The 13,894-nt window shown below is 37.1% G+C and overlaps 1 protein-coding gene across 1 annotated transcript in view; it reads left to right on the top strand.

The window, feature by feature from the left end:
• The window catches only part of LOC136858381 (transmembrane protein 179), a 267,306-nt gene extending 254,098 nt beyond the window's left edge, over positions 1–13,208 (top strand). The window contains exon 5 of the mRNA XM_067137882.2: positions 5,943–13,208. Within this exon, the coding sequence (XP_066993983.1) occupies positions 5,943–6,032 (90 nt within the window). The 3' untranslated portion in view covers positions 6,033–13,208. The remainder of the gene's footprint in view (positions 1–5,942) is intronic.
• The last annotated feature ends 686 nt before the right edge of the window (positions 13,209–13,894 follow it).

Below are 13,894 nucleotides of genomic sequence, written 5' to 3'. Positions count from 1 at the left end.
AAGGCTAAGTTAGGAATAAACTGCATGGATGAAATTGTAAATACCAACCAGCTTCGGCAATGGATCATGTGAGACGTATGGAGGATGATAGGTTACCTAGTAGAATAATGGACTGGGCCTTGGAGGGTAAGTGAAGTGGGAGACAAAGACAATGATGGTTAGACTCGTGATTTAATTATAAGAGATGTGGAATTAAACAGTGGGTACATTCTGCCATATTTTGTTTCAAAATATTGACCTGAAAACATAATGTTTGTGAAATTATTTTTAAAAATCAAATAATAGTTTAAAGTGAGATGTGTCTCTTCAATTCCACCTAAATTATTGGACCAATTAAGCTGAAATTTGGTATGGATATACTTCAGACGTTCAGTTCAAATACAAGTCTATTCTAAGTTTACAATAATTAATCTTTAATGTATAGGTATTTACTGAACTTGCACATGTTTTATCCGCTAAAAATCCAAATAATGGGCAAATGGGCAATGTTAAAGCACACATTCAAGAGCACCCGAAGGCCGAGGGCTGTTCTGCTGGGTATTTGGCCAGTTCTTGGAAGGTACTACTAATTCAGACTGGCCACCAGAGTGTGTGAATGTTGCTGCTTAAAATCTTCATGTCGACGAAGGATACAAACAAGAGTACGTGACATCGTCAGCTATCAGCCGTCAACCGCGGGTGTGTTCTGCTAGCTTTTATATAAATTCATCAAAATAGCAAGCTGAAATAAGTAATACATTTTGCCACAGACTGCACAATCAGCAAGACATAACTGTGTTATTCATATGAAGCTGACAGCCAGTGTATTGGAGAGACTGCAGTGCAAAGAGCTTAAATGTAAAAATAAAATAGCATATTTCCACGGTGAAAGTATTGGGTATGAATACCATGTATTTGTTTTGTTTTATATTATATTTTATATTATATGCACTTTCATTATCGTTATTTAATTTCATTGCTATTCGCTGACTAGTCCAAATTAATACACAAGTTCCAGATTCTCTCTACATGAATTCTGGAGCTCTTGTTATATTACTGCAGATAATAATTGTTACTGTAATTGTGAGAATTTCATTCATAACAAATCCAGCAGTTTCATTCGCTGGAACATATTATGCGATTTTGTGAGTAGCCTATACACTCTCGCTGACTTCCATTATGAGTTGTCATTGATCAGGCAATTCAACCATGAAAGACAGTGTATCTTAAATGACAACAATACCATAATGATGTGAATTTCAAATAGAATATGTGTACACAAGCATCTATCTGTCTTACACATGTAAACAACTGATCAAGATGTGTCTAAATGAAGTACTGTAACAGACCTGTAGCTCAAATCCTTCCCTATAAAACAAATATGATCTAGACCACCATAACTCAATCAGTAGAGCACCTGACATGTAATTGGAAGGTAGTGTATTCTGTTTCCATCGATGTCTGGTTGGCCATTTTTGTTCTGTACTTAACATCTTGATTTGGGTTTCGTAGCTGGTGAAGCTTCAGGCTGTAAGCTGTCATATGCACCTAGCTGTTGTCATCTTGAGTTCTTCGATCCAAGGCTCATATTTGCAATTACTCTCCAACTGACTTGCTAGGCCTAACATTAGAGAAGATTTTTCCGTTAGTGTTACCTCCCTTAGCCTTTTGCAGTCCCGTGCCACATCTGCAAGGCAGCAGCTTCCTGTTGAATTCATGTGTCATTTCCTACACAAAGGCTTCAACAAGCCCCCTAAGGGTGAACTCCTCTGCCCATAGCCATTGGTTCCTCCTTAGTTTGTCAGGTTTGGTAACGGCTGCCCAACCCTCAGCCAGACAGTCGCAGGTAGTACCATCTACTGTCGCATACAATAGCAGGAGGTACCTGACCTGAACTATTAGGGCCCCAAGAGCATACTATGAAAGGAATTTGGGAAAAGCAAATTTTCAAAGACCTTGCCAAAAGTTATGTAAATTGGCATCAAAAGGTTGAACGTCAGCTGTGGATGGACATGACAAACTGGAAGAGGCTCGTAAACACCTGCACTTGGCTTGCTGGAGCGGAAAATCTATGATGATGATGACTTAACATCTTCTCATCATGTACTCTATACAACCTAATAAGCTGAAAGTTCAGTTCGAGTACAGTGCAGTCATGAAAACTAAATACTCATTTGAATTAGCCTAGAGCAGGCGACAAACTTGCACTTTAAAGTTGTCCTGGCAATAGTGCAATCCTTTCCTACCAAACAAATATGAAAGTCCCCGTAACTTAATCAGTAGAGTATCTGACATGACATTGGAAGATTGTGGATTTGATTCCCACTGGCCCATTTTTGGCCTGTACTTATCATCTTTTCTGAATGTACTACATATACTTGTGATAGTCAGGTCAGGAGCAATCCTGCTATCGTATGTGATAGTAGATGCTACTACCTGTAACTATTTGTCTACCGGTCAGGCAACCATTAACAGACCTGACACTCTGTGGGAGAATCAATGGCTAAAGACAGAGGAGTTCTTCCTTAGCAGCCCTGATGAAGCCTTTGTGTAGGAAATGATACATAAGTTCATCAAAGTACTACTGCCTTGTAGATGTGGCAGGGGACTGCCAAAGGCTAAGGGAGATTACTCTGACAGAAAACCCTCTGCAGTGTTGAGCTTAGCAAGCCAACTGCACTGAGATGAATGAATCTTACTTTTGAAATTAAAACAAGCCTTGAATGTAAAAGTTTTTTTTTTCCCTAGTGCCTTTACGTCGCACCGACACAGATAGGTCTTATGGCAATGATGGGATAGGAAAGGCCTAGGAGTTGGAAGGAAGCGACCATGGCCTTAATTAAGATACAGCCCCAGCATTTGCCTGGTGTGAAAATGGGAAACCACAGAAAACCATCTTCAGGGCTGCCGACAGTGGGATTCGAACAACTATCTCCCGGATGCAAGCTCTTCAAGCCGCTCACTAAATTATGACGGCCAACACCCCGAAGCTTATCGGAGGTACAGGAAGAGACAGACATTATCCAAGAATCAACTCAGAATTGGAACCCTCATCATCCTCGCTCTCACTAACAAATGTGAAGAACTTGTAGACCTTATGGATAGGCGCAAGCTTCGGATATTGGGGTTAAGTGAGAGAAAGTGGAAAGGCTGTGGAAAGAAATCTCTAGGAAATGGATATATGTTATATTGGTATGAGAACATGAGTGAATCCAAAAATGGAGTTGGTTCCCCTCTTCACAGAGATCTATATGTACAGACAGATGTCACCTATGTGAATGATAGGATCATCCAGATGAGATTACGAGATGGAAATATGCATCACACTTTATTATTTCAAGTATATGAAGATGTACTGCAGATGAGAAAGAAGAATTCCTTACCGAACATGAACAATTAATGGAGGAGAACATCATAATTATGGGTGAGCTGAATGCCCAAGTTGGTAAAGAGAGAGAATATTGTGAAAACATCATTGGACCTCATGGCTTTGAAAACAGGAACTCTGAAGGAGACAGCTTGATTGATTTCTGCATGCAAAACAACTTAGGCATACAAAATAGATTGTACCAGAAGAGGGAGAGTCATAAAATAATAGGATACAGTTGGGATGGAAAAGACCGTGATAGACTACATCATCGCTGATGACAAAGCATGCCGGTGTCAAAGTCATACCCAGTGAGTGTCTAGATAGCAACCACCAGCTATTAATAGCTGATCTTAAAGATGCCCATGTCCCCAAAACTAAGTGTACGAAAATGCCAATGATCAAGACCTGGTTGTTGAAGGACACAGAGAAGCAAGAGTAACAACAAAATTACCCAAAACTGAGATTCGAGGGGTAGAAGAAGAATGGATGTTGTTCAAAGAAACTCTTTTAAAGAATCTGTGGGTAAACAAGTGCAAAACTGATAGAGAAGGAAACACTTTGGTGGAACGACTGGATGAACACAGCAGTAAAAGAAATATTTTGAAAAGAAAATTAGATCAAGTAAAACAAAAAAATAGGCAATACAGAAATGAGGTATAAACTAAAGAGCAAGCACAGGAATATCAGATCGAGAAGTTGGACGCAAGACAACTAATCCAAGAAGAAAAGGTGCTGGGATGACTTTAGTACCAGGATAGAAAAAGACTGCCAAGGAGGTAGGAAGTGGTAAAAATGTAAAAGATGTGAATATGGTAACATCCTTGCACTGGAAACAAATGGTAGTTTGATAAGAACAGAGGAAGAGATAAGAGTTGAAATGAAGAAGTACTTCAGCAAGTTGTAAAATGGAAATGGAGACAACACCACCAACAACTGTAGAATAGATGAAATCCAGAAAATCCAACCACCATTAACATGGCTTGAAGTTGAAACAACACTAAAGAACATGCAAAACAGAAAGTCCTCGGGCTTCGATGATGCACTTCAGATATGATAAAGACAGCTGGAATACCAGACTTAAATTGGCTATTACAGAGTATTCTCGATGATCTGGGAAGAAAACAAAATTCCAGAAGATTGGAGAAAGGAATCATCATCCCACTGTTTGAAAAGGGTAAGAGATGGAAATGTGGAAACTATAGGGGCATAATGTTGTTGTCACTCACCCGGAAGCTGTTGGAAATGATCATTGAAATGAGACGTAGGAATATAGTGGAACCTTTGCTTGAGGAAGAACAACACTGATTCAAGAAAGATTGAACCACTGTGGTTCTCATTTTTGCTTAATGAATGCTTACAGAAAAGTATTGGGAACATAGAAAGAATCTTATGATTCCATTTTTGGACATTGAAAAGGCCTATGACAGTGCCCCTCGGAACAAAATCTGGGAATGTCTGGAATACCGCAAGGTGCCAAAGTATCTGACTGACAAAGTAAAGATGCTATACCAGAATTGCTACAACTGTGTTCAGATTAGGCAATGGACAATCAAAATGGTTTGAGATAAAGAGAAGTGTCCAACAAGGAAATGCCCTATCATCACGCTTGTTCATAATAATAATAATAATAATAATAATAATAATGGACAACATCATAAAGTCTATCAAGAAAATGGAGAGAAGACCAAATGCCCTGGTATTTGCTGATAATGTGCTGTTATGGGGAGAGACAGAAGCTGAAGTACAGAAAAAAATGAACAATATGTTCAATAAATGTGAGATGAGGATAAGAAAAACAAAGACTATAGAAATGACCATCAGCAGGAAAGGAACAAAATCAAAACTCTTTTTGGAAGGAGCAAAATTAGAATCAGTTTCTCGCTTCAAGTACCTCAGAAGCACAATCTCCAAAGACAACACTGTCAAGCAGGAAATACTCAGAAACTTACAATCAAGTCACAAATCTACTCTGGGACTGCAAAATACCACAAAAAGCGAAAACAACCCTGTACCACACCTACTTCATACCGATTATCACGTGGTTCAGAGACGTACTCTACTAAACAATGACTACAGCAGAATTCAGGCAACAGAAATGAGATTCATTAGAACTATGAATCATAATGAAGTAAACAGGGAGGTAGCTGGTATTGAGATTCCTATTACCAATGTAATAAAGAAGTGTAGACTTCAGTGGTATGGGCATATTATGAGAATGAAGAGCGAAAACCTGCCAGACAATACTTCAACCTTACTGTCCAATGAAAGAGACCAAGGGGAAGGACAAGGAAATGCTGTATAGACACAGTGAAATCAGATATGGAGGAGAGAAGTCTCAAATGGGAAGATGTCCTGGAACAGAAGATGTATGCAGACAGGAAGAGATGGCGAACACTTCTACACCACACCGGGAAACGAGTTGGAAAATTATGATGATGATGATAACCAAATAAGGTGAAAGTTTATTTCAAATGGTAGTCTGATTAAAGTTATACTTCATTTTATTTTTTAAATTAATTTCTGTTGTCATTATTTATGCTTACACCATCAATTAAGAGTTTTTAATAAGCAGATTGTCTGTGATATGTTTCAGGCTCCTAAGGCAAGTGTTGAGTCTCTACAGTTCGCAATGGAAGAAGAAACTGGCCAACAAGACTACTTAAGTGTTGCTCCAACTTTATAAATCTCCATCACTCTTGCACATTTTACTCACATTTTTTACACATATTATGTCACATAACCTTCAGTTATTTGCAGTCCCTTTAAGCTGAAATTCTCTTGGTAGGTGGTGTGTATAATTTCACATGAAGAAAGCTGTTTGCTCAAAAGGTTATACTAACAAATTGCTCACTCTTAAACACGCAACACTTGTGCCAAAGATGGGGAGATTTGCACCTAATCAGATAAGGCTTAGCTTTTGACTACTGCTCATCCAAATAGTAATAGGCTCTATTCCCCCCAGTTTTGTGAACTTCAAATCCCTCCATCCTGTGACAATATCACTGAATGAGCTAAATGTTTGATCTTAATAAATTAGAACAATTTTATACGTATTAATGCCCCCCTTAAATCCTATGAAGATACCTTTATGCATTCATTTTTCAACATTTTTCATAATGTTATTCCTGCTTATGTGGGCTATATTTCTATCCAGTGTTAATATCACATTCACTTTCATCTTCTGTTCATTTTTCTTGACATATTGACAAGTTTCTTATTTTTACTTCAGTACAACTTTACAAATATAATCATAATTAGAATACCAGTAGACATCAAATACATTTCCATTTCAATATCAATGATGATGCAATCATTCTATACTAGTCTTGTTCTAAATACTTTCATTTCCTCAACTTAGACTATCACTATCTCTTTTCCTGTCTTGCCTTTATTGGTGATAGAAAATATTAGTAGCATATTTTATTTTTATCACTTGAAATCTCTAATATCTAAGTACATTTGATGAACTTGAGAGGTCTAGAGAAAAGAATTGTACATGCTCACTAGTTTGAGGTATTTATTTTTGACAAGTTCTTATACATTATTCTGGGAACTTATTACTAAATGTCTCTTTTGAGCTTTGTTAATATTTGTATATTCTTTAAAGCAATGGGTTAGCAGTGTTAAGACTAGTTGAATGCGACAGGAAACATCATACTTAAATGTAAGCTCTACTTACCATACATGAAATAATTAGTTGAACAATTTGCAAGAATTTTTATTCTTGGTGAAAACGTGAAAATAGAGAGAGATTTCATGCAAGACTCGAACCAGAATTTAGTCAGGATCATGTATAAGGTCTGATTACCAACTTCAGCATGTCAGAATACCAGATAAGGATTAAAAGGTAAGAGTTTAGTAACCTTAACCATGAAGTTTTCCAAGAAATGTTGTGAGTGGAGGGAAATGAGCAGAAAGAGATTACAAAGGACTGATTTATTCATTGTGGTTCAGGTGTTAAAAATGACCAAGGAGAGTAAGACCAGTTTATTTTTTAAGCATATACCATTATAACTGGATAAAGTTTCTGGGGAAGTGACAATTCTTTCTATTACATTTACAGAGAAACTTCTTTAGAAGAATTTAGTTTTATCTGATGAGTTTTATTTGTGATAAGATTAGAGAAAAATGATCATTCTGTCCATTTCATGCACTAATATAAAGATTTTAATGTTTGGAGAGATTGAGGGATGGTTGAGAGTTTTGTCAATAATAATTATTATAAGGTGACAGGAAGTAGATCGGTAAGTTCATTATATGTACTGAGAGATAGTTGTACAATTAGTGGTTAAGGTGTTTAGGATCATTACTCCAGTTATTAATATTATTAATTGGTTATTCTTATAACCTTGAGTACAGCATGACTGGGTCCTTTCAGAATAATGACTAGTGGACAGTCAGAATGTGATCTAGGTAAAATCTGCATTGGCAAGTTCTGTAGCTGTTGGTACATTATTCTCAGTATAATTGGGTAAGATATGTTTGATTTGATTTATTTTGTAATTTAACCCTCTTGGAGCCAGGAGTCGATCTGGTTGGCCGCTTACCATCAGCTGGAAGAGGCCAGAGCTCCGCCTCAACTCTTCTGCTGTAAAGTGCCAGGCCGTATTTAGTGGAAATACATGTATTTTAAAATTTGCACATATCTACCCATGTATGGCAGATACCAGCAAGAAATTTTCTACAAGTTAACTGCATAGAATAAACAAATGATTCAGAGTGATATAAAGGATCAAAAATGTTTTATTGTCTATTTTTAGGAAGAGAAAAACATTTTCACACTTTCTCTCTCAATATCTACTTCAAAAAAATAATTTACAATACAAAAGAATACACGTAATGATGTAGAATGTATTTCTAAATATCATCATCATCTTTGCATTTTCCCATTTATGTGGGGTCTGCCTTCTTGCAATGTTTCCTCCACTTCAATCGATCCATAGCATCCCAAGGACTGAGTTTGGTGAGCCACATGTCATCTCTCACCCTATCCAGCCAGTGTGTTTCAGATCACCCCCCGAGGTTGGCAACACTTCATGTTCAGTTGAAGGGCATTTTTGCAACTGAGAGGTGTCACTGCTACGGAGTACATGCCCATACCATCACAGACGTGATTCACACATTTTCTCTGTGATTGAGGCAATCTTGAATTTCTTTTGCACAGCATCATTCCTGATATGGTCTAGTCTAGTCAAGTCAAGCTATTGGACCATCTCAGCATCTTCATTTCCATTGCATGAAGTGCCTGTTCGTGCTTCGATGTTGTAGGCCAGCATTCAGATCCATAAAGGGCCACCAGTCTAATCACTGTGCAATAGACTTTAGGTGCTATGGGATTTTCTTATCACACAGGTCTCCAGTAACTTGGCGCCATTTCATCCATGCGGTGCTGATTCTTGTCTTGACATCGGAAATCGTACTACAGTCTGAGGTGATGCATGACCCAAGGTATTTGAACTATGTCACTTTATTAAGTTGAACCCCACCCACAGTGATCGTGCCATCAGTTTGGACTCTGCTTTCCAGGTACTCCGACTTCAGATTTTATTTCATCCCAAATTCTTCAACACACATCTTCCACTCTTGTACATGCTGTTCTAGGGCCTTACATGTCTTGTTAGCTAACAAGACATTTCTAAATATAATTCTATAAAATAATTACTTTTAACATGAAAATTACAAAATTCAAACATACGTCACTAGTAAAAGCAAGACAATTTTACTCGCCGATATAATTTGTGTATATATATATTGTACCAGGAAAAATGTATTTAGCTGCTGATACTAGCTTGAAGAGCATGGAATGTTTCTAAGGGGTGGAACTGAAGCATTGGAGTTGGTAGAGAGAGGGGTATTAGTTCAATGAATTTATATTCTTTTGAAAATCTGGTGGTTTTTTTTGTTCACTTGAAACAAATTCATATCACCTATTACACAAGTTGAGTTGATGCATTGTAGCAGGCTGGAACCTCTGACTCCGAGATGATTACTGAGCTCAGTCTGGACAGGGACCATGCCCGTCCTTGATGCAAAATTATTGATGTTCTAGAATTTCTCAAATTTCTAGGTGCACACGTTGCAGGGTTCGATCTCGCACGAGAATACTAAGAGATGAGGCGTGAAGAGCACACAAGTCCCCTGTATGGTATTCAACTCACTTATATCACTGTAGATTTTGTTTTTGTTTTTTTTTGTTTTACGCCGCACCGACAAAGATAGGTCTTATGGCGATGACAGAATAGGAACGGCCTAGGAGTTGGAAGGAAGCGGCCGTGGCCTTAATTAAGGTACAGCCCCAGCATTTGCCTGGTGTGAAAATGGAAAACCGCAGAAAACCATTTTCAGGGCTGCCGACAGTGGGATTCATACCCACTATCTCCCGGAAGCAAGCTCACAGCCATGTGCCCCTGACCGCACGGCCAACTCGCCCGGTCGAATAAATTAATTTTGCTCTAAATCCTGTATTGATTCATTATAAGTGGGATGCGTCAAATGTAATGAAATTGACACTTGAATCTTTGACTCAAACACTTCATTGAATCACATATGTTCGTGAAATTGACACTTGAAAAGAAAACAATTGAACTGAGTAACTGATCACACGTTGCATGTCAGCCGTATTGATACTTGGGAAAATTATGTACTAATTTACAATGTCAGGCTCGCGACATAAGTCCGCTGATATTGGCAGGACAGTCTGAAATATTCTATTAGGTCGCTGAACTAACTTGTATTATCACTATTCCCAACTGACTGGCTTTATTATTTTTATAACTGAAACACAACTCTGAACGTAATGTTTACAGTTTGTGCAAGTTCAGGACATATTAGCATGTTTGTTATAAGTTAAACAAGTTTAATGGCACTCGGAGAATGTTCAACACTATATATAAATAATTATTGAAGTTTAAGTGCATTTGAGGACTGTTCAACACTTTCTATTAATAATTATTAAAGTTTAACTGCACTTGAAGAATGTTTAACACTATCCGTGATAATTATTACAAAGTGGAAACTATACCTTAAATGCGGCACTAAACAATTCTATGTTCTCTGCGAACTTCACAAGAAGAAAACACAAGTTCAAGTATGGCATTAATATTCTATGTTCCCACACTTTGTTTCAAAAACACAAGTTCAAAGGTGGCACTCAGAAATATTCTATGTTCCCACAGTCTGTTATAACACAAGTTTAATATGACACTTGGAAAAATGACAACACTTTGAGAAATTGTAACAGTTGGAAAAATTCAATGTTCTTTTGGAAAGCCACTCTTTCTAAGGAAAAAACAAGTCCTAATATGGCACTTGAAGAAAAATACTATGTTCCACCAGAACTGAGCACTAGAGAGTCAGTGTCGTCTCACCGAAATACCGAGTCCCGGCTGGACATAGCTTCGGTCTCCACGCGTCACAGCAATACTTACTAGCTCCGCCACACAACATCCAGAAAGTTTATCCCCCACTTGTGACAGTGCTTTTTCGGTGCATATTTGAGTAGTTGTTTATGGTATTTAGTTCCAACTAAACTTTCATCTATGGATAGTTACTGGTGAGGAGTATAATGATGTCTAAATAGCCTATTAGCATGATCTACAAGAGGCTGGAATCGAGCACAGGGATCATAGTTTGGAGAACCAGGAGAAGAAAGCTTACTGTTTACTAAATGAAAAAAATAAAATAAAAGAAGCTGAAACCTTTTCCTTGAGAACATTTCACCAAACCAAGGGGAAATGAAATGGTCTACAATACTCCAGTACGAAACAATGGTAGGTTTTCTTAGCAGTCCCATATTCAGGATGACAGCAATAAACGCCCTTATTTCATCAATTGTGGCGCATCTCCAACATTGAGAGCGGGAATTTGGTGACAGTTCATTACAAGTAAGGAGTTGGTCAGCGTAGCGGTTGGTCTCTGTGACTATAAGGTTTAGCAGAGAAAAAGTGAAAGATAAATTGAAGTATGATATGGATGGAGAATCAGATGGAGGGGCATGTTTAGGTTCAGGAAGTTCCATGAAGGAGATAGGAGGCTGAGGAACATTGTCAGGTTCATTGGGAGAAATGTCCATAAAATCATCATCATCATCTTTGTCATCACTAGTTTCATCTACCACCATATTCACAGTAGCTTTAGTGCCATTAGAAACAAATAAACACCTCTTCTTTAGCTGCGGTGATCCCAGGGGCATGTCCGGTATAATTTCGTCACTACTCTCTGAACTCAATTCACTATCGCTGTCCGATAAATCATCTGCATTAACTGTGCATTGTTACAAATACTCCATTAATTTATCGTGATCAGTACCTGCTGAAAAAATATCACATGAACCACTTGCCATTTTGCTGTCACAAATCAACTCACTGCAAGGAGCAATCTCTTACTGACCGGTTAGGGTTATTTCTAAACACAGAAAATGACTCTTGTGAAAGCTAGAAGATCCTCTCAGAATTGCCAAAGCAAGGTCAGGCACACAATAACTTGTAGCCCCTTGTCACTATAGGTTGCCACAAAATTATGTATATCATAGAATTTTACGCCGGCCGATGTAATTGGCTCTGGCAACTTCCGACTGGATTTTTAAAGGCCGACCTGATCAGCTTCGGCAATTTAAAGGGTGGTGCTCGCAGTACCGCCTGGCTCCAAGAGGATTAAATACATAAGAAACATTTGGTATTTGATGCTGATTCTTTTTCGAATGTCATAGTTAAGGCTTTTTGTTATTACAGGAGAATGTATGAAGTACAGAGCAAGCATTGAAATTATTGGTTATGAAACATGAAACAAAGACAAAGGGACATTATTGAAGTGAAAATTTGCTTCATAAGTGTTGTGTAGTTGACTGAATAGAATTATTCAGATTTTAAGTTCAGCATTAAAACAAGATGAGGAAGTACTGAGTTCATGACTTAGGTCTATCAAAACTACAGGCTGAATAATTATAATAGTCAACTTATATTCACTGCTGTATAAGCTGAGAGATGAAAGCTGGAAATTATTTTCCAGTTCCAATGTTAGAGAACTTCATAAAAGTGTACAATTCCCTGAATCTACTGAAATAGGTATATTCCCAGTTTAGATACCTACGAGTGATCTGGAATTTGATGATAAGAATAAATAGGTGAGAACTTGGAGTTTCACAGTTAAAAGTGTTGAGAAAGCAGCATACATATTGTTCAAATGGCATTTCAGAGAAAGAGACATATTCGGGAACTTAAGACTGAGAAAATTTCTAAAATGCACTCGGTATCATTAATCTGATGGGATAGTCTCGTACAATTCATTGTCAGTGTTGGGTAACTGAAACAGAAATTTAATCTGTGATAGACTGTTTTTGATAGTATGGTTAAGAGCTAGAAATGAACTGTATGGACATTAAAACAAAAGGAACATGAATAAATACAGAACTAGGAGTTTGCAATAATTGAATAAAATTTAAAGAGACTTTGATAAGAGTATGATCGGGTAACTCGTGATGACCTATGCCAGCAGAAAATTGTATTACAACTGAAAGACTGAAAATACATTTTTAGATAGTATAAGTTCCCAGAAATAAGATGTTCCTTTGTAAAGTGTTGTATATTTAAAGTCCTGTAAAATTGCTCATTGGATTGTTAAAAGTGTTATTGTTTAGTAAAAGTTATAATCTTTTGTATTTTTTAATGTTGAAGCTGAATGTCTGTAGAATTAAGCTAGTTTTTCTCCTAAGGAAAGATTCATACTTTTCAGCATGTAAAATATGTATTGCCTGTATGACTGTATATCGAAACTTCTAAGTATGGAAAACTGTTAGACAGTTAGTAATCATACTGGTGTGTAATTTTTGGCATTACAAAAGTAAATTTTTATTTAAATCATCTCTGAGTGAGGAAATTAATTGTTTTCTATTTCCAGGTATGTATTGTAATTTAAAACATCTTATCAAATCACGAAGGACTGTTAGAGTGCTAAAATTATTTTTACTTTTACTCTGTGATGTATATTGAATATAAGAATTGGCCTTAAAATAAAACTCTTTACATCACTGTTCATTGTTAGTGCTCTAAGTTCTCACATTTTTCATTGCCTATACAGTCATATTTTTGCATCAGAATTTGCATAGTGAAACATACCCCATTGGAACAAGGAAACTAGCAAAAGAACTCCTTCAAGAAACTTGATTTTTCTCATCGTGGACATGATGGTAAGCAGTACCAAAGAAATAAAATTACTGTGGTATTTTTCACCAGAGTTTAATCTTGATGTAAACATATACTTGGAGCATCCTGCATTTGTAGATAGACCAAGGCATGAATATAGATATAGTACATTTTAAAAACAACCATTGCACGTACTGGACTGGATGGAAACGCTTAAAGTTAAAAAAAGTACATCACAATAAAATATATTACTTTTAATTCACGAGATGGTAACCTGACTGCCAGACAAATTACAAGAATGCAAAAAATTAGGAGGCCAGAAAAGAATACATGCAATTAAAGAATGAAGTAGACAGAAAGTGTAAGACAAAGGAAGAATGGCTGAAAGAGAAGTGCAAGGATGTTA

The sequence above is a fragment of the Anabrus simplex genome, chromosome 1 (genome assembly GCF_040414725.1).
Source record: "Anabrus simplex isolate iqAnaSimp1 chromosome 1, ASM4041472v1, whole genome shotgun sequence".
NCBI lineage: Eukaryota > Metazoa > Arthropoda > Insecta > Orthoptera > Tettigoniidae > Anabrus > Anabrus simplex.
Note: the sequence above shows the minus strand (reverse complement) of the source record. Positions and strands in the feature narration are given on the sequence as shown.